Raw genomic sequence first — 22,085 nt, forward strand, 5'->3', positions numbered from 1 at the left:
TGTTTTAAACGTTTGATGAATTAAGCCATTATTTTAAGTAAAAATGTTTCTTAAAAAAATAGAAAAGACATTTACTTTTAAATTCATTGTCAAACTGATTTGGTGCTCAGTGGCGTTTATTAAACTCCACGGTACCTGGAACTGCACGTCTAGCTTTTAGTTATAGGATATTAAATTATGTGATAAGTCAGTGCATTATGGCATATTTATAAGTAAAGCTGCCTATGTAAATAAAATAACAAGTATGATATTTAAATAGATTAAAAGCACCAATTCAGGAAAATGCCCCTAGCAGATGTACAGGACAGATATTTTTATGAACTGAATCAAAGTAAAGCAAATATCAAGCAGTGGATGTGCTAAAAACGTAGATATATATAAATAAAAAATGCACGTATTTAACACTAGATACCTAATATATTACTATATACAACTATATTTAAAGGCAAAAATACTAAAGATGCCCAATATTAGAGCATGCTCCAAGTAGAGGTCTAGGTACTATTTTGGATAGTCTAAATCACTGTATCAGGGTAAAAAGAGAAGAAAAAAAACACGATAAATATTTTTTAAGTGTAGTTCGGCGCATGCGCAGTGCGCAGAAGCACGTATTGATGGGTAGCATAACAGGACACGACACCGGTCGAAACATTAATGAATTATCGGTCTGGGGAAATTTTTCCTTAAAGAAAAATAGCTAAGTGAGGTCACTGTAAGGCTCAAGGGGGGGTTTTGGGTGGGATGGGGGTGGATCGAACGAACCCTTCGATCCCCCCTGGCTACGGGCCTGTACATTGGACACTGAGGTAGTTAGTCAACTCATATATAGCTAGTGTGTGTATATAACTCTTTTCAGGGAGAAGGTTGTATAAGTTGGGCTGTGCTGGCATTTTGTATAAAGGCTGTTAAGGTTTGGTGACCCTCAATTTCCCATTCACTTCCATTCACACAAATCTGAATGGTTTCCTCACGAGGGGCGGGCTGTGTGTATGGTCAGGTCCTCCTGGAAGACACGCTGATTTCTCGGTGTAACGTGTCGTCGCGACGCCGTGATGAACCAATCATGTCTTATCATCGTAAAAAAGATTACGTATTCCACAACCCAAGTTATAAAAGCGCGTGAATGAGAGAGAGCGAGGGCATTGCTTCTACACTGATCCAGAAGATCAACTCCACTGTAGGCTACTGCCACCTCCTCCTCCCACCTGCTGCTCATTCAGGTAAGATTACAGATCCAACAGCAGTGAAGGGTAAAAGAGGAGCTGCAGATAAGTCCTTTAAGAGTGATGACATAGATGCCAAAAATAGCCTATGTTCTATGGAACCGTTTGTAGAACTTTTATTATTTATTATTTTAAGACTACTCTAAGGTTGGGTTATGTAATGGGTAAAAGGTTTTTTTTCAATATTTATGACCTTTTTTATGCCTTCTTTTAAGCAATATTTACTTTCCAGTTTTGAAAATCCATTAGCTGCAGTCCTCCTGATTTTAAGCATCATTTCATAAAATCACATGTTTATTTTTTTTGTTTGTCAAACTGTTTGTGTATCAGCTTGATCAGATTTTTATTTCTTTTTTGGTAGTTGAATGGGGAATCTTTACTGCTTACATGACTTTACTTTTTTGTATAAGTCAGTTTAGCTCTGAATTTCAAAGTGTTTAGAAATGTGCTCTTTCACACTGTTCAAGCCACATTAATTTCTTTAAAACGTGAAATCTGAATTAATGTTTTGATTTCTATGGTCCATGAATGACCCAAAGCAAAAACTTTATTTTAACATTATTGTATCTTATTAAACCACTAAAACGCTGAGTTATAGGGGCGGGACCACACGGGGCATTGGTCCCAGCTGAAATCTGATTGGCCCCGTCTTGTCACTCATCTGTTCTTTGGACGAGAGCGATTAGATTATAGGTGGATGTCAGTCTACGTTTGGAGGAGTTGGTTGGTAAGTAGAGGTGGGCGATACCGGGAATTTTGGTATCGATCCGATACCAAGTAAACGCAGGGCCAGTATTGCCGATATCAATACTGATACCGATACTTTTTAATATTTAAGCTTTATAGATCCAAATGATCCAAAAACCTAGGATATAATTTCACCAAACATTGTAAGTGATAACAAAATACTTTAGTATCACAATCAACATTTTTTTAGAAACAATGGAACAGTAACAAAACAAAGTTTAAATATAAAATAAAAAAATATAAAAAAATAAAATAAAAATTCTCCCCTCACTAGACATCTTTTCTAGTTCTTTGTTTCTTTGTTTCTTTTTTTAATAGAATTGTCATTTGGAAAAACAATAAAAAATAAGGAATTGTCTTCCTTTCAGTGCAATTCAAATGCAAGTTTTTCTTAAATAAACCGAGTGTAAAAAAATATCACTCAACACTAATCTCCTGAGGTAGAGGCGTGTCGACTCGAGGAGAGCGCTGAGTGGGCGGGGCCAGGCTGAGCCTACCTGCTGGCTTTGCTGAGCCATGTGACGCATGTGCAACAACAAGAGACCAGAGAGTAGACTGTGGTGAATCTCGTGCGAAGCAGTCAGTGCGTGCGGCAGTTGCTCAATACCAATACCAGCGTTGGTATCGATATTATCGATATTTGGATCGATCCGCCCACCTCTATTGGTAAGTGATAAATCCCGGGGCTGTAGTGCAGAACCCCGTTTGTAATGTTTATAGCAGAGCCGACAATCTTCGGTCACGTTTGATTCATCCGCTTGTTATAAAGCATGCAGTTTAACTAGGCACTGTCTCCTTCAGTGCCTAGTTACTGATACCGATACTTTTTAATATTTAAGCTTTATAGATCCAAATGATCCAAAAACCTAGGATATAATTTCACCAAACATTGTAAGTGATAACAAAATACTTTAGTATCACAATCAACATTTTTTTTAGAAACAATGGAACAGTAACAAAACAAAGTTTAAATATAAAATAAAAAAATATAAAAAAATAAAATAAAAATTCTCCCCTCACTAGACATCTTTTCTAGTTCTTTGTTTCTTTGTTTCTTTTTTTAATAGAATTGTCATTTGGAAAAACAATAAAAAATAAGGAATTGTCTTCCTTTCAGTGCAATTCAAATGCAAGTTTTTCTTAAATAAACCGAGTGTAAAAAAATATCACTCAACACTAATCTCCTGAGGTAGAGGCGTGTCGACTCGAGGAGAGCGCTGAGTGGGCGGGGCCAGGCTGAGCCTACCTGCTGGCTTTGCTGAGCCATGTGACGCATGTGCAACAACAAGAGACCAGAGAGTAGACTGTGGTGAATCTCGTGCGAAGCAGTCAGTGCGTGCGGCAGTTGCTCAATACCAATACCAGCGTTGGTATCGATATTATCGATATTTGGATCGATCCGCCCACCTCTATTGGTAAGTGATAAATCCCGGGGCTGTAGTGCAGAACCCCGTTTGTAATGTTTATAGCAGAGCCGACAATCTTCGGTCACGTTTGATTCATCCGCTTGTTATAAAGCATGCAGTTTAACTAGGCACTGTCTCCTTCAGTGCTCCCCACACACCCGTCCCAAATCACACCCTGCTCCCTCCTTAGAGTCTACTGTGACACAGCCCATTTCTCCGCCTGCACGCTGCCCGCTGCCCGCTGTCAGTACCAATATAAACAAAAGGAGAACTTTGGGAAAAGGAGTAGAACAGTCTGTCCTCACAGCCCCAGTTCTGTTACACGTCTCTGTCATTTCAGAACCATAACAGTATAAATAATAAAAAACCTGCAGAGTAATACTATGCTGTTAGACTATGCTAGCTATGTTACACTAATCTCCGCTTGTTAGCTTGCTAGTTTGCTGTTACTTAACTAACCAGCAAAGGTCGTGGAGACGTTTTTTTCTTGAGGTCTCCTTCGAGACCGGATGTCCGGTGGATTCTGGGTTTTACCGAGACTTTAAATATACACTAGGGAAGCACCGTTTATAGAGCGGACTCTGGGGCTTCGACACGGTGAAACTGCCCCAGCCAAATAAAAAAGTCTGAGGTAAGAGGTTAGTAATGTTAGTTTAGCTGAAATTAATTATTATTATTAATTATTAATGTTAAGATTAAAATAACATTTCGCCTTTTTTTTTGTCCTTTTGAGTTTTAGAGCTATAAAATTGACTGTGGAAGGAAGGCAGGTCCTGTTCTCTGCTGCAGTGCTGTTTGCCAATCCGAGGCGACATGTTTGCATGTATGAATATTCAGGAGCAAGAGCTGAAATCCTGTCTTTCTTCAGAAACCACTAATTCAGTGATATAAAGCAGGACTATACAGAAACACTGAAGCACTTTTTTCACAAAAAACGGCTCACGCGGCATTCATTCATGCTAGAGGCCACAACTAGACATTTTAAAATGAATGAAAAAATGATGGAATGAGACCTTTAAATATGAAAGTAAATTGGAATTAAAAGAAAATCGGACAAACATTAAATTTAGAAGCTAAGCTAACATAAGTTAACAGTAATGTTATTGTTAAAAAGGTCCTATTTGTGTTAGCATTTTGCTAATAAACGCTAATTAATTTTTTTATTGCATTTAAATGATTGAACATTGTGTGACTGATAATGTATACACCTAACTAAAATTAGAGATTGTCTAAAAGGATTTTGGACAAAAACTTGGGCCCCTATATAATGAATATTGTGGCCCTTTGATGGCCCCGTGAAATAAAATAGTGATGAATTGAGTGGAACTATATTGTTCATGTGTTTTAACATGAATAATAGTGCCTTGTGGGTTGTGTTTTTTTTTTTTTTGCCATGAAAACAAGCACACGAATGTGAGTTATGGGAATGTGAGATGATGGCCAAAATCAGTCGTATGTGTTGTGCCCCGCCCTCTGCTACTACTCATACTACTACTACAAATAATGTTGTTTATCGCTCGATTAATTATACCTTATCTAATTTCTGAAAATAAGTGTGCATGGGGTATAAAAGAAGAGTTGGCATTTGATACGGCAAAGATAAGCAATCAAGGCAAATGCGGGATACGCACTGTAATACACGTTATTAAAAACTAGTCAGTGTTGCCAAAGCAATGTTTATGTGCAAAATCAAATATTGAATTTAAATTCATTAAAAAAAAGTATTCAAAAGTTTAGGGTCCCAACATGTGTGTTACCTTTACATTTATAGCATTAAGCTGTAATTCTTGAATGACCTTTTTAATACTCAATTTATGATTATTTGCTAAAAACGATTACATACAGATGTACATAAGATGCTTTATTGTTTTTACTTTATCCATTAAATTCTGCTAATAAACAGTCATTGTCTGCTAAAATTAGCAGTAAAAGTGTCACTATATAAGTATGACTCCTTGACAATTACATCACTTATTCATGTAATTTGAACAAGACTCTACATAAGAGTATGACCCAGAACCACACAGGAATGTGGTGTGCAGATTGAATTGTGCTCTTCGACTGCTGATGTAACCCTTCCCCCTGTACAGCTGCCTGTTAATAGTTAACATTGATAGTGTATCTACATGGCTTGTAAAATTTAATTGGTGATAAGATATACATATTGTTTTTGACAGTTGGCGGAAGAAAAAAGACATGGCATCTGTTTTTGCCGTGTTGTTGAAGAAGACTTCCCAGTGCCTGACCATGGAGGGAATCCTAGTCTTCCTGTGTGTCCTGGCGCTAGTGAAGTACCTGAATGATCATCGTCCCAAGAACATTCCTCCTGGGCCTATTCCTCTGCCTTTTCTCGGGAACGTTCTCAGCCTCGACTTTCGTGAACCTGTTGTGTCTTTTTCAAAGGTCAGAGTTTATAAATATTGATAAGCATTAATAATGCAAAATATCATGTTTCATTCATGGCAACTTCCATGATGGAGAGGGCCACATTTTTTTCAGCATGACCATTGGAGGGCCACATGACCTCGCACTTCAAATAATTGAATATGAAAAACGCTACAAATGATTTTCAATAAGAACAAATTTTATATGAATTTATATCTGTATGTTTACAGCACCAACATTTATCAACAACTATTTTCTGCATATTAATGCATTTTAATACGGCAAAAGACAAACCGTTTGCTTAAAAAAAGTGCAAAAAGGAAGTCCTTCATATCAAAGAACAAAAAGTTTGCTTAAAAAACTGATTGCAAATACAGTAGTTCCTCTGTGTAAAATAAGTTCATTATAACAAGTCCTTCATAAGCAACAAGGACAAAACATTTGCTTATAAAAGTGCAAAAGGCATTTGAACTCATTTATAACAAAGAACAAAAAAGATTTAAAAACTGATTGCAAATAGCTCATTCAATAATAGCAGAAAACTAGACCACAGAGGCCCAACATTTATTGAAGCTAATGAGAGAGAGCTGTGGTTTGGCCTGCTGGCTCACAATGGACTGGATGTCAATGTCAATTTTCGTGGTTGTTTGGCAAATGTAGAATTACGTTTTTTTTTTTGTTTTGTTTTTTTTAATTATGAAATTATGAAATTATTTTTGATCTATTCGCGGGCCGCACTGAGTGATGACGAGGGCCGTGTGCGGCCCCCGGGCCGCCAGTTGCCCATCCCTGATATAGCGCATCTCAATAACACAAGGTTGTGGCACCTTATCTTGAAATCTACCACCTTAAGGAGTACAGATCCAACTCAACTTCCACCTGAATCAAGTCTGTTACATTTGCCCAGAGTTTAAGCTGAACTGTGGAAGGTGCTGGAGTTTTATTTTATGCTCCGGATAATAAGGCTCACTATCGATGAATGTCTGTTCATCGATCGTAAGGCGCACAGAGCTGTAAGGCACATTATGCAATACTAGTAAGAAAAAGGGGTGTTGCTAGTGCTGGACGATATGGCCAAAATTCATATCACGATATATTCCTTAATTTCGGTCGATACGATATAATTCCGATATCGATATAAATACTTAGAAGGCCTCAGAAAACTGCTAAGAATCCCTGCAATGGAAATACGTACCTACTAGGGGTGGGCGATATGGCCCTAAAATAATATCACAATATTTCATGGTATTATCGCGATAACGATACTCTTGGCGATATGACAAAAAATACTACTGCAACAAAACAAAACTTTTTTATTATTGTATATGATATGATATTGCACACCTTTAAGATATTTTAAAAAACAATAATTTTAGCAGATTTATAACAGAAGTCAATAATTGAGAATTACATGATACTAATAATAATAATGCACTCCAAATATCTCCTTATATCCAGTATTAAAGTAAAATAAATGATACTTTACAGATATAATCTGTCTCTAGTAGATATTTAATAGGAAATTAGAAATGTGTGAGTTTTTCTTTTGCTTAAAACAGCAAAAAATTAGTACCCTGATGTGATAATTAGGGGTGAGTGATGTGGCACGATATTTCAGAGTACAATATCGTTCACGATATTAAAAAATGTTGGCGATATTATCGCGTACGATATGATATGGCACACCCCTAGTACCAACTACTGTCTACTTAATTTAAGTCTTTGAAACCTCCTTTCACGAAAACATTATAATACTTAAGAAATAAAAAATAGTCAAGATAAATCAATGCTCAATTTTATTTGCATATAGCAAAATACAAACATGACATCCCTGTCAAACATAAGCCAATATAACTATTACCAATAAAAAATAACTTTAAATTAGGATAGAAGCAGAGCTTCTTATTCTTTTGTAAACAAATTTAACAGATCAAAACAAAAGTGTTTCAACTAGGATAAAGAACACAAGAAGCCTTTATACACATAAAAGCAACAAGATTTTCCCGTCAAATAAACAAACCTATAGGCTTTATCAACTATAAATAACTTAGTTACAATATAAGCTACAAAAGTGCTTCAGCCAAAATACAACTCTTTATAAACATAAAAGGAACATGATATCCCCGTCAAATAAACAAACCTAAAGGATTCATAAACTTTAAATAACTTAAATAACTTACAACATAAGCTATAAAAGTGCAAGTATAAGGAAAATATTGTATGTAGTGGAACTGATTGAGGTGGTGGAGCAGATTAGATGTTTTAACGTTACCGCTGCTGGTCGGCTCCACTCTCCGGCACAATTTGCAGCAAACTGAAGTTTAGCAGACCTTCGAGAGTCGAACCAAATCCTCACCACTGAATTAGACCTCCCTCCTTCAATTAATCACTTGTGGAAGCGGCAGGGGCATTCATTAAGCTGATTGTGTTCAGCTGTGCGGCGAGCTGACGCCAGTAAAACGCATGTCCGTGACAGATTCTGTAAATAATACATATCGATATACCACAAAAATGATATCACCGTTATTGAAACATTTCTTATCGCGATAAATACCGATATCGAATTATTGTCCAGGCCTAGGTGTTGCCATGTATTCCTACGACTTCAGCAGGTCTCGCTTCTGAGTTTTGTTGGGGGGGGGGGGGGACTAAGTTGAGTAAATCTTAATTAAGAAAACAAAAACCTAATACTGTCAAACGAGCGCTGGATGTAATCTAAACGGATGTATCTCCTGAAAACTGTTTATTTGGGTGAGTAAAATGCTTCTGTTTATTTACAGTACGCTTAAATTTCCAGATTTCTACTAAGGCTAGGTGCAGCAGCATTAGCATTAGCGGCTAACCGTTAGTGCTAGTAAATGCCACCCGACAGTGCTACACTTATGAACCCAGAGTGTTCTAGTAAGCCAAGGCGATATTAGTTAGTGGTTTGTCCCATGTAGCTTATTCTATCACGGTAAATGCACAGACCACAGTCTGATATACTTAACTCTGACTTGCGAAAAAGCTAGCGCATAGCACAGTTAGCAGCTAATGCTAATTCTAAGTCTTGGTGCTGGAGAACTAAACTGAAACTCCTTTATAACACTGTACTTCAGAAGAGTGGCTTTACTGCTTTTTACAACCTGACTAGAATTTATACATTAGGCGCACTGGATTATAAGGCACACTGGCGATTTTTGGGAAAATAAAAGCATTTTAAATGTGTCTTATAGTGTGAAAAATATGGTATACAGAGCATTGGGCATCTGTATGTTAAATTAATAATTCAGAAAACATCTAACCAAACTGTGCTGAGGTTAAAGGAGTTCTGGTTCTGCTCTCTAGAGTTTATGTTAAGTTTATGTTCGTGTCATAAATACTGTGGTCTAAACCACATGCATTTACCAAAATAATGAAGATCTGAATCTTGAGTTGTAAGAGGCTGCTTGTAGGGCACACAATGAACACCGTGATCTGGAAAAACATGCAACACAATTGATTGCACAATTGTGCCACGTTTTTGATCACCCCATAGACAAAAATAGGATTGTAACAATGGACAGTTGTTTTTGGTTGTGTTTACATATACAGTCTATGGTTTACATGGAGACAAGATAACGTAGATAGGTCATACTCAAGTGTTGGAAAAGTTATCCTAGCATCTTGCCAAATTGGCACATATCAGATAACACGCACATCTTGTCTGATTGGCCACACCTGTGATCAGTGATCAAACAGGTTCATTTTGGGATTTTGAGCTTCTTCTTAGTTTGTTGTTGCCTTAGATTGTTTTTTTCTACTGTTTGTCCCCAGATAAGTGAGAAGTATGGAGATGTTTCCACACTGTACCTCGCGGGTGAGATGTGCATTCTGCTCTCTGGGTATAAGAGTTTTAAAGAGGCGCTTGTGGAACAAGCGGATATCTTTGCTGAGCGGGCATACTACCCTGTGAACGACCGGCTGTCCAGAGGATTGGGTAAATGGACATATTTTACAACATAAATTGTTGTGTATTCAAAGTAAGTCTTTTTTTAAGAGGAGAAATTTGGTGTTAAATGAACTTGAGGTGTAGTGAAAGAGGATGATGAGTTTGAACCTTTGATGAATAGCCCACCTCCAAACCTTGGTTCGCTTCCAGCATTCTGCTTTTAGTCGATGATCCCAACAGGCTTACAATGCCAGCAATAGCACACTGACGAGCACAAACGAATAAGTAGGATAGGTGAAAAGATTGCATGCAAAATTAATTCTGTGTAAATGCATGATATTGTAGTATACAGCTCTGAAAAAAATTACCACTTCAGTTTCGAAATCAATTTGATGATCAATCTGATTTTGCTATTTATAGGTGTAAGTTTGAGTAAAATAACCTTTGTTGTTTTATTCTATAAACTACAGACAACATTTCTCCCAAATTCCAAATGGAAATATTGTCATTTAGAGCATTTACTTGTAGAAAATGAAAAATGGCTGAAATAACAAAAAAGATGCAGAGCTTTCAGACCTCAAATAATGTGAAGAATACACGTTCAAATTCGTAACGTTTTAAGAGTTCAGAAATCAATATTTGGTGGAATAACCCTGGTTTTTAATCCCAGTTTTCATGCATCTTGGCATGTTCTCCTCCACCAGTCTTACACACTGCTTTTGGATTTGGTTTGATGGCTTTTGATCATCCAACTTTCTCTTGATTATATTCCAGAGGTTTCCAATTTGGTAAAATCAAAAAACTCATAATTTTTATTATTATTTTTTTTTTCCAGAGCTTTATATTAAATATTTGCCAACTTCTGTTGCACAAACTCCAGTTTAAAAAAAGTGTTTTTTAAATGAACTGCCTGTGCAGTTTCAAAGAACTTTCAAAGTTCTCATTTCTTAGTTTTAAATGTCGGAATTGTGTGGAGCTCCTTTGAGCTTGTTAATGGTGTTAAAAAAACAGCAATATCTTTGCAACATCGCTAACATTGTGAGTGTGTTAGGAGAATAAGCTAAAAGCTCATACTCGTTATCATGTTTCACTACACCCCAAGTCCATTTCACATGGGGCTTTCTCCTTTAATATTGAAAACATTCTAAAAAACAGCAGTCATGGGATTCTTATGGTGGTATTGGGAATCATAAAGTGGGTTTTTGGTTGCCCCCATTTTAGTTCCAGTTATATGAAAAGATGTTGATGTGAAGAAAAGCCTGTTTGTGATATATAAATGAAACATTGTTGAACTTCTTCTGTGTAGGCCTGATCTCCTCCAGTGGGTATGCATGGAGCCATCAAAGACGCTTTGCTGTATCTGTGCTGAAGCACTTTGGAGTGGGGAAGAAGAGCCTGGAGCACGCCATCTTGCAGGAGAGCCGCTACCTTTGTGAAGCTCTGCAGAAGGAGCGAGGTCTGCAGGTTTCAAATACAAGTCTATAACTGTGAGCCTTTATACACTCCATTTAGGTCTGCAAGGTTAATTTTGATATCTGAAGTTTATTGTGTCCCTCAGGTTTGGCCTTTGACCCTGACCGCGTCGTGACCAACGCAGTGACCAATATAATCTGCAGCCTGGTGTTCGGCCACAGATTTGAGTATGACGATCAGCACTTCCATCAAATATTGATGTATTTCGATGATGTGGTTCAGCTGCCTGCAAATTTCTGGGGTCAGGTAAGTGTCCTAAGAAGACTTTTAGTGCTTGAACTGCTGTTCCTTTTTATTATTACACCCGTGTGTGCATGCGTGTGTGTTTATCATGCGTTGTACATGAGTAGCCATGAATTGGTGAACAGATAATTGTCTTATCTCATTGTTTTATCAGTATGCTAGGCTATGTTCTTTTGACTGTCTGCCCCAGGTGCAATTTGAAGTCAGTGGAGATATGGAGTGTAAAGATAAAGTGTTTCCATTTCTGCTTGCACAGTTGTACAACCGTCTCCCCGCCCTCATGCCCTGGTTACCAGGTAAGCACCAGACTGCCTTCTCCAGCCTGTCCAAGATTAAGGTCTTCATACAGGACGAAATTCAGAGACACAGACAGGACTGGAACCCCAGCAACCCTAGAGACTACATCGACTGCTACCTGGATGAAATTGAGAAGGTGCTGTTAGCTAAAAAAAAATAAATAAAATACTATATTGTTGCTTACATTTCAATAGGAACAGCAATTATCAGTACAATTAGCATTCTATATTATAATAAAAAAAATTAATTGAAAAAATCTTATTTACCTAGGGCTAGTGTGGCTGCAGGTTCTTTTAACAGCAATAAGTTTCTTTTAAGAGCAGTTAATGAAAGAAGTGGAATCAGGAGTGCTTCCAGTTGTTAAGAATGAAAACCTGCAGTCACACTGTCCATTTGTGGAAAACTGGACACCCTTGATCTAGGAAAAAAAAGAGAGCACTTAAAAATGACAAATTTCTTTGATTTTACCAAATTGAAAACCTCTGGAATATAATCAAGAGGAAGGTGGATGATCACAATCCATTAAACCAAGCTTGTATTTTTGCACCTGGAGTGGCATAAAGTTATCCAAAAGCAGTGTGCAAGACTGGTGGAGGAGAACATAGCAAGATGCATTAAAACACTATTTAAAAAACAGGGTTATTCCACCAAATACTGATTTCTGAACTTTTAAAACTTTATGAATATGAACTTGTTTTCTTTGCATTATTGGAGGTCTAAAAGCTCTACATCTTTTTTTGCTATTCCAGCCATTTGTAATTGTCTGCAAATAAAAGCTCTAAATGACAATATTTTTATTTGGAATTTGAGATAAATGTTGTCTGTAGTTTATAGAATAAAACAACAATGTTCATTTTGCTCAAACATATACCTATAAATAGCTAAATCAGAGAATCTGATTCAGAAACTGAATCAGATTCTGAATCTGAATCTCTTAATTCTTTCCAGAGCTGTAGATCAGGGGTCTCCAATCTTATCCATTTAGGGCTGGTGTGGCTGCAGGTTCTTATTCCAGTCATGAGTTTCTTTTAAGACTGACCACTTAATGAAACAAGTGGAATCAGGTGTGCTGCTAGGTGTAAAGAATGAAAACCATCTTGATTAAATTTAAGATATATATATATATATATTGGCTTGCAAAAGTATTAAGTAACTCCTTAATTTTTTTCACATTTTGTCACCTTACAATCAATAACTTAAATGTTCTTTATTAAAATGTTAAGTGATTGACCAACACAAAATAGCACATAACTGTGAAGTGGAAAAAATGATACATGGTTTTCAAAATTTTAATCAAATAAAAATCTGAAAAATGCACCGAGTAGAAGTATTCAGACTGCTTTACTTTTTTCACTGCTCAGAAAAGCAGCCAAGAGTCCCATGTTCACTCTGGAGGAGCTGCAGAAATCCACAGCTCAGGTGGTAGAATCTGTCCACAGGTATCCAACCTGGCTGAGCAAAAATCGCAGTCAATACATGGACAAAGTTGGTAGAGGCATACCCCAATATTTGCAGCCGTAATTGTATCAAAAGTTGTCTCTACTATTACTATTTTTTTTTCTTTATTATTATTATTTTTTCTATTATATATTTTTTGTTTTCTTCTCACAATGCCCACAGTACCAAAAAACTTTGTATAAACACTAATAAACAATAAAGTTAAATTGGTCCTCCGAAGAGGGGGGGTGGTGGTGGGCAAAAAAACAAAAAAACAAACAAAAAAAAAGTTGTCTCTACTAAGCTACTATTGATATAAGGGCTGAATACTGAACGTCTCACTTTTTAGATTTTAGCTGATTCAAATAAAATAAAGTACAATTTTATTCTACTTAACAATTATGTGATAAGTTCACTTAAAATCTGAAATACATTTAGGCTTGTGGTTATAAGTAAAAAAAAAAATGAAACAATTCAAATAATATGAATACTTTTGCAAGGCACTGTAATATGACCTTTCAGTAACCAGGTTCTTAGAGCCAAACCTGAAATCTATAAGTTCAGTGTATATGTTAAATTATAAACTATTAATCTGGCAAATGGTACCAAAAAAAAAAAAAAACACACATATTTGGCTGTTTTTTTCTGGTTTTAACATTTCTGCATTTTCTCTTCAGTGTAAAGACAGCAAAGCTGAGTTCACACAGGAGAACCTGATCTGCTGTGTGGTGGATCTGTTTGCTGCTGGAACAGAAACCACCTCCAACACCATATTATGGACCTTGCTATATATGGCCAAATATCCTGAAGTGCAGGGTAGGACCGGAGTCATGTTTCATAATCTGCTCTTTAGTTTGAAAATGTTGAAATTTCAATTCAGTTTCAATTTTATTTATTTATGTAGTGCTTTTACAAGAAAAGTTGTCACAAAGCAGCTTTACAGAGAAAACGGGTCCATGCCACTAATGAGCAGCACCACAGAGATGCCAGTAACTGTGGTGACAACAGTGGCTAAGAAAAACTCCCCTACATTAAGAGAAAGAAACCATAGGAAAAAAACAAGACTCAGTCAGAGGAACCCATCGACCCGCTCAGTACAAACAAATAACAGAACAAAACAACAGTACAGAGGGATAATGAGGAGCTAAAGCTAATGTAGCAGGTACTAATTTAAGAATGTGAAAAGGTGATGAGCATATAATAAATAATGAAGAGATACAGCTAATATAGAAACAGATTCTGAGTACATGTGATGGGTAAATATGAACAGTGTTAATGCTGATCAGAACAGGGTTGTGGAGGAATGCAACACAGCAGGCAGTGGAGAGCCAGGCTGGGAACATCAGGAACAGGGAATCTTGATACATGTAAAAGGAATAGAAAGAGAGAGAAAACAGAAAGGAAATTAAGAGAAAAGAGTTGTGTAATAATTCTGCTGAGTAGAAGAACAGGGCTGATTCCAGTAAGCTGGAACCACAAGTGGACACATCCAGGCAGGCTGGAAGGACATCTCAATACGTCATATGATGTCGTTCTGAGCATCTCTTGGATATTATCGGTTCTTCTACAACATCAAAGAGAGCATATTTAGTACAAATTCTATTTGTGTGGCTTTTCCATGAACCAAATTCATGTTTTGTTACTTTCGTGCATTTATTAGAAATAAGCTTTTATTATCATGAGTATCATGAGCACATCAAGTTATGTAATTCTACTTCTACAGAAAAGGTCCATGCTGAGATTGATCAGGTCATAGGACAGGCCCGTCAGCCCTCAATGAATGACCGGCCTCTCATGCCTTACACCTATGCCGTGATCCATGAAGTTCTGCGAGCTGCTAATGCCCTCAACATCACTCCTCCCAGAGTGGCCAGCAGAGACACTACAATCGGCGGGTACCTCATACCTAAGGTTAGATTCTATGAATAAACTGTTGTGTATCTCTTCAGATAACTGTGAAAATCGCTGAGGAAAGCTTTAATTTTTAAATAATAAGTTGGTGTCTGCCACCACAAACCTTTCACAGCTATGTTCCAGTGTTTCACAGTTTACTCAGTTTCTAAATGCTACATCTGTATCTTAGTTCTACAGTCGGCTACCTTAATTTGGTTGTGTTTTCCTGTACTTGGAAAAGAAACAGAAAAGCCATTGACTCAAGAAAAGGACTTTTAATCATTTCCGCTGGGCATTTGGTGCGGTCTGCGACTGAACGTCTGACGTACAAGACCGTATAATGCAAATTCTAAACCAAATTAGTGGAGCTTAAACAACACAGGCATTGAAACACAAGTGTAAGAATGATTTGCCAAAGCTGTTCTTATGACTTTTTATCCAGCTTTCAAATTATGAAGGTGGTTACAATTTTTTCCTGGTCTTCATGTCTATTAGTCAGCAAAAGCTCCAGCCAAACGACTGTGCTTCTATTGAAATGCCACAGACTGATCCCTATCAGATAATCAGGATTTTACAGAACTATACAGGGTGAGTCAGTCGCAGGGCACCCTTATATTTCAGGATTAAGACTTCCAAGCTGTCTGCCATGTGCCAAACATAGCCTAAATCATGTAAATTTCCTTTTCAGTTTCTGACAAAAACTATGTAAATATTTCCAGAGGTGTCAAATAATTGAAGAGCAAATTCTTTGTTACCTTATTTAAGTAGAAGTTTGGTTATCTATACTTTACGGGAGTAAATATTCTTCAGACGACTTTTTACTTCTACTCCTTACATTTTCACATAATTAACTGTACTTTAAACTCCTTACATTTTAAACATAGCCTCGTTACTCCTATTTCATTTCAGCTTGTATTCAGTGTGGCTTCTCATTATTTATAAAATAAAAAGTAAACAAAAAACAAAACATCCAGATAAATCTCTCCATCCAGATAGAGTGAATTTGATTGTGGTTGGATGAGAAGTGTAAACATATTCCATTCTCACACCCTATTGCTTTATACACGATCCATCATACCTGCACACGTCACGCCCAAACTCCAGCAAGAACATAGCAGACCTATATAGTCTAGTATAAACATGATTCGCCACAAAGACTCGAGAACTCAAGCTCTCGAAATGACCCAGCTAAGCTTCCTTATCATATTTACATTGTACTAAAATACATTAATTTCCAATGGGCATATATACTGAAAAATGGAGCCTAGTGCATTCTAACTTTATCCACATTAACATTTTATTATAACATTATAGTCATTATGGCTTTTAGAAAATGTGTTTTAGGAAGGGTTTTGCTGACTAAGTTTTCATTCTTAATGGAATTTTTACCCATATTTTAGTTTTACTTAAGTAGTTTTGAAAGCAGTATTTTTACTTGAGTAAAAAGCTGAAGTTGCTTATTTTACTTCTACAGAAGGATTTTTGACCTTAATATCTACACTTTTACAGTAATATGTGTGGGCACCCCTGATAATTTTAATGATTTTCCTTTATAAATCGTTGGTTGTTCAGACCAGCTATTTTAGTTAAATACAGGTGCTGGTCAACGAATTAGAATAATTTGAAATAGTGCAATCATGAAATTCTTTGAATGCATTTTTTGTGCAGAAAGCAAATCAGGTGTTCACCGCACCTGTCCTACTCGTTAGACTAATCACAGAACTCGTTACCTGGAAAAAATTTGCTCAGCTGAGCTTTCCAAAAGGCCCATTTAGGCCATTTAACTGTGACACTGTTGTTTTATTGAATTAGAATAATGGAGAAACCGTTTCATTGAATTAGAATAATTTTTATTATAATTACAATCATCACTTTCTCAGTATTTTGTGGCTGCCCCCTTGGCTTGTATGACTGCCTGAAGTCTCCGCGGCATCGATTTGACCAGCTTGTCGCAAGTTTCCGCACTCACAGCTTCCTAGGCAGTGGCGATGTTCTGCTTCAGTTGGTCCAGCGTAGTAGGCTTTCTGTCGCAAATTTTCCGCTTGACGATGGCCCAAAGGATTTCAATGACATTGAGGTCAGGCGAGTTGGCCGGCCATGCCAAAACTTCAAGCTGTTTTTTAGTGAACCAATCTTTGGTCGACTTTGCCGCATGAGCCGGTGCAAGATCCTGTTGAAATATGAAGTCTTCTTCGCCAAACTGTTCCTCAACAGTCGGAATCAGGAACGTTTCCAGAACATCTTGATATTCGGCAGCATTGACAGTCTTCTTGAGGAAGCAGAGTTTCCCTACACCTCGAGCGGACATGCATCCCCAGACCATAACGCTCTGGGGAAACTTGACGGATCTTTTCACGCACTCGTGGTTGTAGGTTTCGCCACCACGACGCCAGACACGAGGACCTTGGTCACCGAAGGAGATGCAGAAGCGTGATTCGTCACCGAAGACCACTTTCTGCCAGTCTTCAGCAGTCCACTCGCCGTGTTCTTTGGCCCACTTCAGCCGTTTCTCCATTTGTTTCTTGTTCAGCATCGGTTTTACTGCTGGAACGCGAGATTTGAAGCCGAGTTCGCGCAGACGATGGTAAGTGGTTGATCTGGAGACGTCAGCGCCGGTCTGCTTGTTCCACAAGTCGGTGAGCTCGGAAGTGGACTTGAACCGGTTGCTGACTGCAATCTTTCTCAGCTGCTTGTTGTCGCGAGCAGAAGTTTTTCGGACGCCGGAACAGTTGGTGCGCTTGCTGCAGTTTTTCTTGAGAGCTTTGCAGACGGAAGACTGGCTGATGCCGAGCTGCTCAGCTATTTTAGTTTGGGTCAAGCCTTGTTGGCGAAGGGCTTGAATTTGAGCCACTATTCCGGTTGAGAGGTCACGCTGCTTACCCATGATTGATTTTACAACTTAGAAATTCTACTCAACCCTGACTTTATACTGCACAGTGAACACTCTTCACAGAAAACAAACATTCGAGCATTTATTCTAATTCAATGAAACGGTTTCTCCATTATTCTAATTCAATAAAACAACAGTGTCACAGTTAAATGGCCTAAATGGGCCTTTTGGAAAGCTCAGCTGAGCAAATTTTTTTCCAGGTAACGAGTTCTGTGATTAGTCTAACGAGTAGGACAGGTGCGGTGAACACCTGATTTGCTTTCTGCACAAAAAATGCATTCAAAGAATTTCATGATTGCACTATTTCAAATTATTCTAATTCGTTGACCAGCACCTGTATATCATATAGCAGAAAACCCAGTGATATTTGAGAAGTGACATGAAGTTTATAGGATTTAAAAGTGTGCAATAATTCTTTAAACAAAGGCGAAGGATGGTAAGAACAGTCATAGTCAACCCACAGGCAAGCTCCAGAGAACTACATCAGGTGGTATGTTTGCATGTCTGAAAATATTCATGAGCAAGAGCCAAATCCTGTCTTTTTTCAGAGACCAGTAATTCAGTGAATAAAGCAGAGCTAAAAAGAAACACCTGAGCACTTTTTTTTTTTTCCACAAAAAACGGCATGGCATTTATTCATACCAGTGTCCACAACTAGACATTTTAAAATTAATTAAAAAAACGATGGAATGAGAGCTTTTATATGTGGTCAACGCTTAGACCTCCATGCCACTTCGGAAACCTAGACTATGTTTTAATAATGATTCTTTATCTGAATTGCATAACAAGTGCTTGTTATATACTTTGCTTGTTTTGTGTGCGTGCATGCGGGCGTTGCCATGTGCCTTTGAGCCAATGTGAGAAGTTTATTGCAACCTTATCTGTAGGCCAGACCCAAACATTGAAAATTTTGAAAAATTGCCAAAAATGCCAGAATGAGGATTCACCAATCAGCTCCAGTCCCACACATATTCTGATGTAATATCTTATGTAACCAGTAGTGTTGTAGTCGAGTCAGAGTAAAGGCCGAGACTTTAATTAGTCAAGTCAGTTTGGCAAATGCCAAATTAAAAAAAAAAAAAAAAAAATATATATATATATATATATATATATATATATATATATATATATATATATATATATATATATATACATACAATATATACTATATTACTATATTGTATGTATATATATATATATATATATTAAAAAGTCATTTTTATTTGTAATCAAAGGTTGCATTGACTTTGACTAAACATACAATATATACTATATTACTATATTGTATGTTTAGTCAAAGTCAATGCAACCTTTGATTACAAATAAAAATGACTTTTTAATTAATACACGTAAAAGCATAATATTTTTAAAATATTATATTTGTCTTTTTCCACGTGCATCTAACAATTTTCAACACTTTTTGTTCTACTCATCTTTGTAGGGGGTGACTGTATTTCCTTTGCTGAGGGCAATAATGCAAGACAAGAATGAATACAGCACACCGGACAAATTCAACCCTGGACATTTCCTTGATGAAAATGGCAAATTTCTGAAGAAAGAAAGTTTCATCCCGTTTTCTATAGGTAACACTGACATTTTTAATACTAATACATAATATTAATACATCCACATCAATCCCAGAGTACCTGTTTCTGTTTTCTTTAAAAAAAAATTCTGTCATATAAATAGGGCTGGGAATGTTGTACTGTGTACTCATGAGGGGCGAGTTAAGCCCTTCCAAAAAATAACCATAAATTTACCATTTCTCCCTTTCCAGAGAAGTCAGTTATTCTTTTTCTCCTAATTTACAATATAAATTTTCTCCCAAAAGGGAGACATAATTGACAAAGCTTTTCGTAGGTATTGTGCATTCATAGTTCATGAGTTGCATCAGTAATAAAATGCAGCAGTGGAAACTTTAAATGTCAAGGATAGGAGGGTCTTTACACTGACGGTTGGGGGAAACAATGGTGTAAAAAATACAGTCAAGCTATCAGTAGTGTAACTGTTGCTTTGATTTGTCATTGCATCTTTTTTAACAGATTTAAACATGATGGTAAAAAGTACTTACTTTTGTTGAGTAGCCCACCTCTGTTCTCCTGCAGCTTTGTGAGGTCCAGTATTTTGTGCACTTTGACCAAACAGGCTACAGAATGAGTGAGACAGGGAATATTTTTGCGGCTGCAGATAAATCGCTTACTACACCATCATCCAGACTCAAAGTAGCAACACAGTTCATTGGTAGAATCCGGAGAGCCCTGAAATTTAAAATGAGGCATTTAGAACTTGAAAACTGCACAAGATGTTTATTAAAAAACACTGTTTATATTCCAAAGTGTTCCAAAGTTACTGCCGATATTAAAAAGAAAAGAACCACCAACAAATTACATAAACACTGGGTAAACCGTGGCTTTTAATAAACTTCTTGTGCAGTTTTAAAGTTCTAAATGCGTTGTTTTAAATGTCAGGGCTACCAATTAAATGTGGAGCTACTTTGAGTCTGGATAGCAGTGTGCCCCGTATTGCTCATTCTGGGCAAAGTGCACAAAATTCTGGATCTTGGAACGCTGCGGGAGAACGGAGGTGGGCTATTCAACAAAGCTAAGTACTGTCTATCATGTTTTAATACACCACATTTCAAACCTGAATTAGTTCATCTGACCAATAGTTTGTCAGATGAGTGACAGATGAGTGTCTAATTGCCACTGATCTTCTGCAGGTAAACGCACATGTCCAGGTGAACAGATGGTGCACATGGAGTTCTTCCTCTTTTTCACCTCTCTGATGCAGAGCTTCAGTTTCCACGCCCCTGACGGAGAGACTGTGAAGTTAGATGGTACTGTGGGCATCACCACAGCGCCCAAACCCTTCCAGATACGTGCTGTCCCACGCTAACACCAACTGCTCAACTGACGGAACTACTGTTAAAGGACCCCACGTGGAGAGAGAGAGAGAGAGAGAGAGAGAGAGAGAAACTGCCCTGCAAACAAGCCATTGTTTTTGTGATTTCATGACCACAGTGAATTTCATATTTTTCTATTTAGCCAACACTGTTTAAATCCACCAATTCACATTGGAATGTATGTTCATTGTTATATGGATTGTTACAGCCTGAACTGATTTTTGAGTGAGATACAATTTAGGACAGTTAGTCAGATTGTTTCATGTGTACTGTACATCACAGTAAAAAAAAAAGGATAAAAACATACATATAAAATGGAGAATATGAGTCCTTAAAAAGCAAACCTGTTGCAAGTGCTTTACACCAAGGCTTTGTTCACATTACAAGCAACATTGCTCAAATCCGATTTTTTGCTCAGATCTTAATGGTTCACATTCACAAATGTAAGTGACCTGTATCACTGATACGTGTATAAACGTCACTTTCTTCACAAACAACATAAAATGTCATATTTGAGTAACAACTCGTACCTTTTTATAAAGGGAAATTAATGTGTTAGCAGCTCATATGTGGAGCATCTCTTGCTGGAGTGGAGAGTAAACAGCTCATCTAAAGTACATGTTCAGTTCGAGGAGGAGAAAAAAGGTCAGATGGTTTGCTGTTTTTGCAGCTATAGTTGCACAGCTGCACCAAGAGATGTGTGGGTACGAGAGAGCATGTAGTGCATGCGTAGAAGCAAAAAGACACATGAATTCTGATTTGACCATTCACATTGATGTTGCATGTCCATGGATCGGAACCTATCCGATTTAGAACCAAAAATGAAAGTGACTCAAATCTGATTAAATCTCATGAAAAAAAACAGAGATCTGAACAAAGATCTGAGCCACATTGAGCAAAAAAAATCAGATTTAAGTCACTTCAGCCTGGTAATGTGAACATAGCCAAAAACGCAGAAGCACCACAGGTTCTTATAATCCCAAATAGAACTGGTTCAGAGTGAACAGTTCTAGAATATGGTCTTAATCTGCAGCACTAGTTCACTTTGTTCACAGACTAAGCGAACATTGCACACACATTTAAGTCAGTCATACAGTTGCTAAACAGGCTAGCTAACCTGCTAACACCAGAGCACAGACTGTGTTCTAGCTAAATAAGACTCAAAACACACATTTAGAGGATAAAGCTTCAAACCTGCACACACAGCTTAGTAAATGATCTTAGGAGTGTTTTAAGACACATCTTGCAGACTCTTATATCCTGGTTTAGTGTTTTTTGT

The 22,085-nt window shown here is 37.3% G+C and overlaps 1 protein-coding gene across 1 annotated transcript; it reads left to right on the forward strand.

The window, feature by feature from the left end:
• The first annotated feature begins 956 nt into the window (after nucleotides 1-956).
• On the forward strand, nucleotides 957-21,679 carry LOC103039855 (cytochrome P450 2J1). The gene is made up of 10 exons (XM_007237432.4): nucleotides 957-1,220; nucleotides 5,554-5,779; nucleotides 9,557-9,719; nucleotides 10,978-11,127; nucleotides 11,230-11,390; nucleotides 11,644-11,820; nucleotides 13,799-13,937; nucleotides 14,845-15,032; nucleotides 19,346-19,487; nucleotides 20,624-21,679. Exons 2-10 carry the CDS (start codon nucleotides 5,573-5,575, stop codon nucleotides 20,797-20,799), a joined length of 1,503 nt encoding a protein of 500 aa, XP_007237494.3. The 5' UTR covers nucleotides 957-1,220; nucleotides 5,554-5,572; the 3' UTR covers nucleotides 20,800-21,679.
• Nucleotides 21,680-22,085: the final 406 nt, after the last annotated feature.

The sequence above is a fragment of the Astyanax mexicanus genome, chromosome 13 (assembly GCF_023375975.1).
Source record: "Astyanax mexicanus isolate ESR-SI-001 chromosome 13, AstMex3_surface, whole genome shotgun sequence".
Classification (NCBI taxonomy): Eukaryota; Metazoa; Chordata; class Actinopteri; order Characiformes; family Acestrorhamphidae; genus Astyanax; species Astyanax mexicanus.

Excerpts from the sequence above, each read along its gene's own strand:
- LOC103039855 (XM_007237432.4), top strand. The coding sequence starts at position 5,573 with ATGGCATCTGTTTTTGCCGTGTTGTTGAAGAAGACTTCCCAGTGCCTG. Across the intron at positions 11,391-11,643 it reads CTGCAAATTTCTGGGGTCAG|TTGTACAACCGTCTCCCCGC; the intron begins GTAAGTGTCCTA and ends CTGCTTGCACAG. Across the intron at positions 15,033-19,345 it reads GCGGGTACCTCATACCTAAG|GGGGTGACTGTATTTCCTTT; the intron begins GTTAGATTCTAT and ends TCATCTTTGTAG.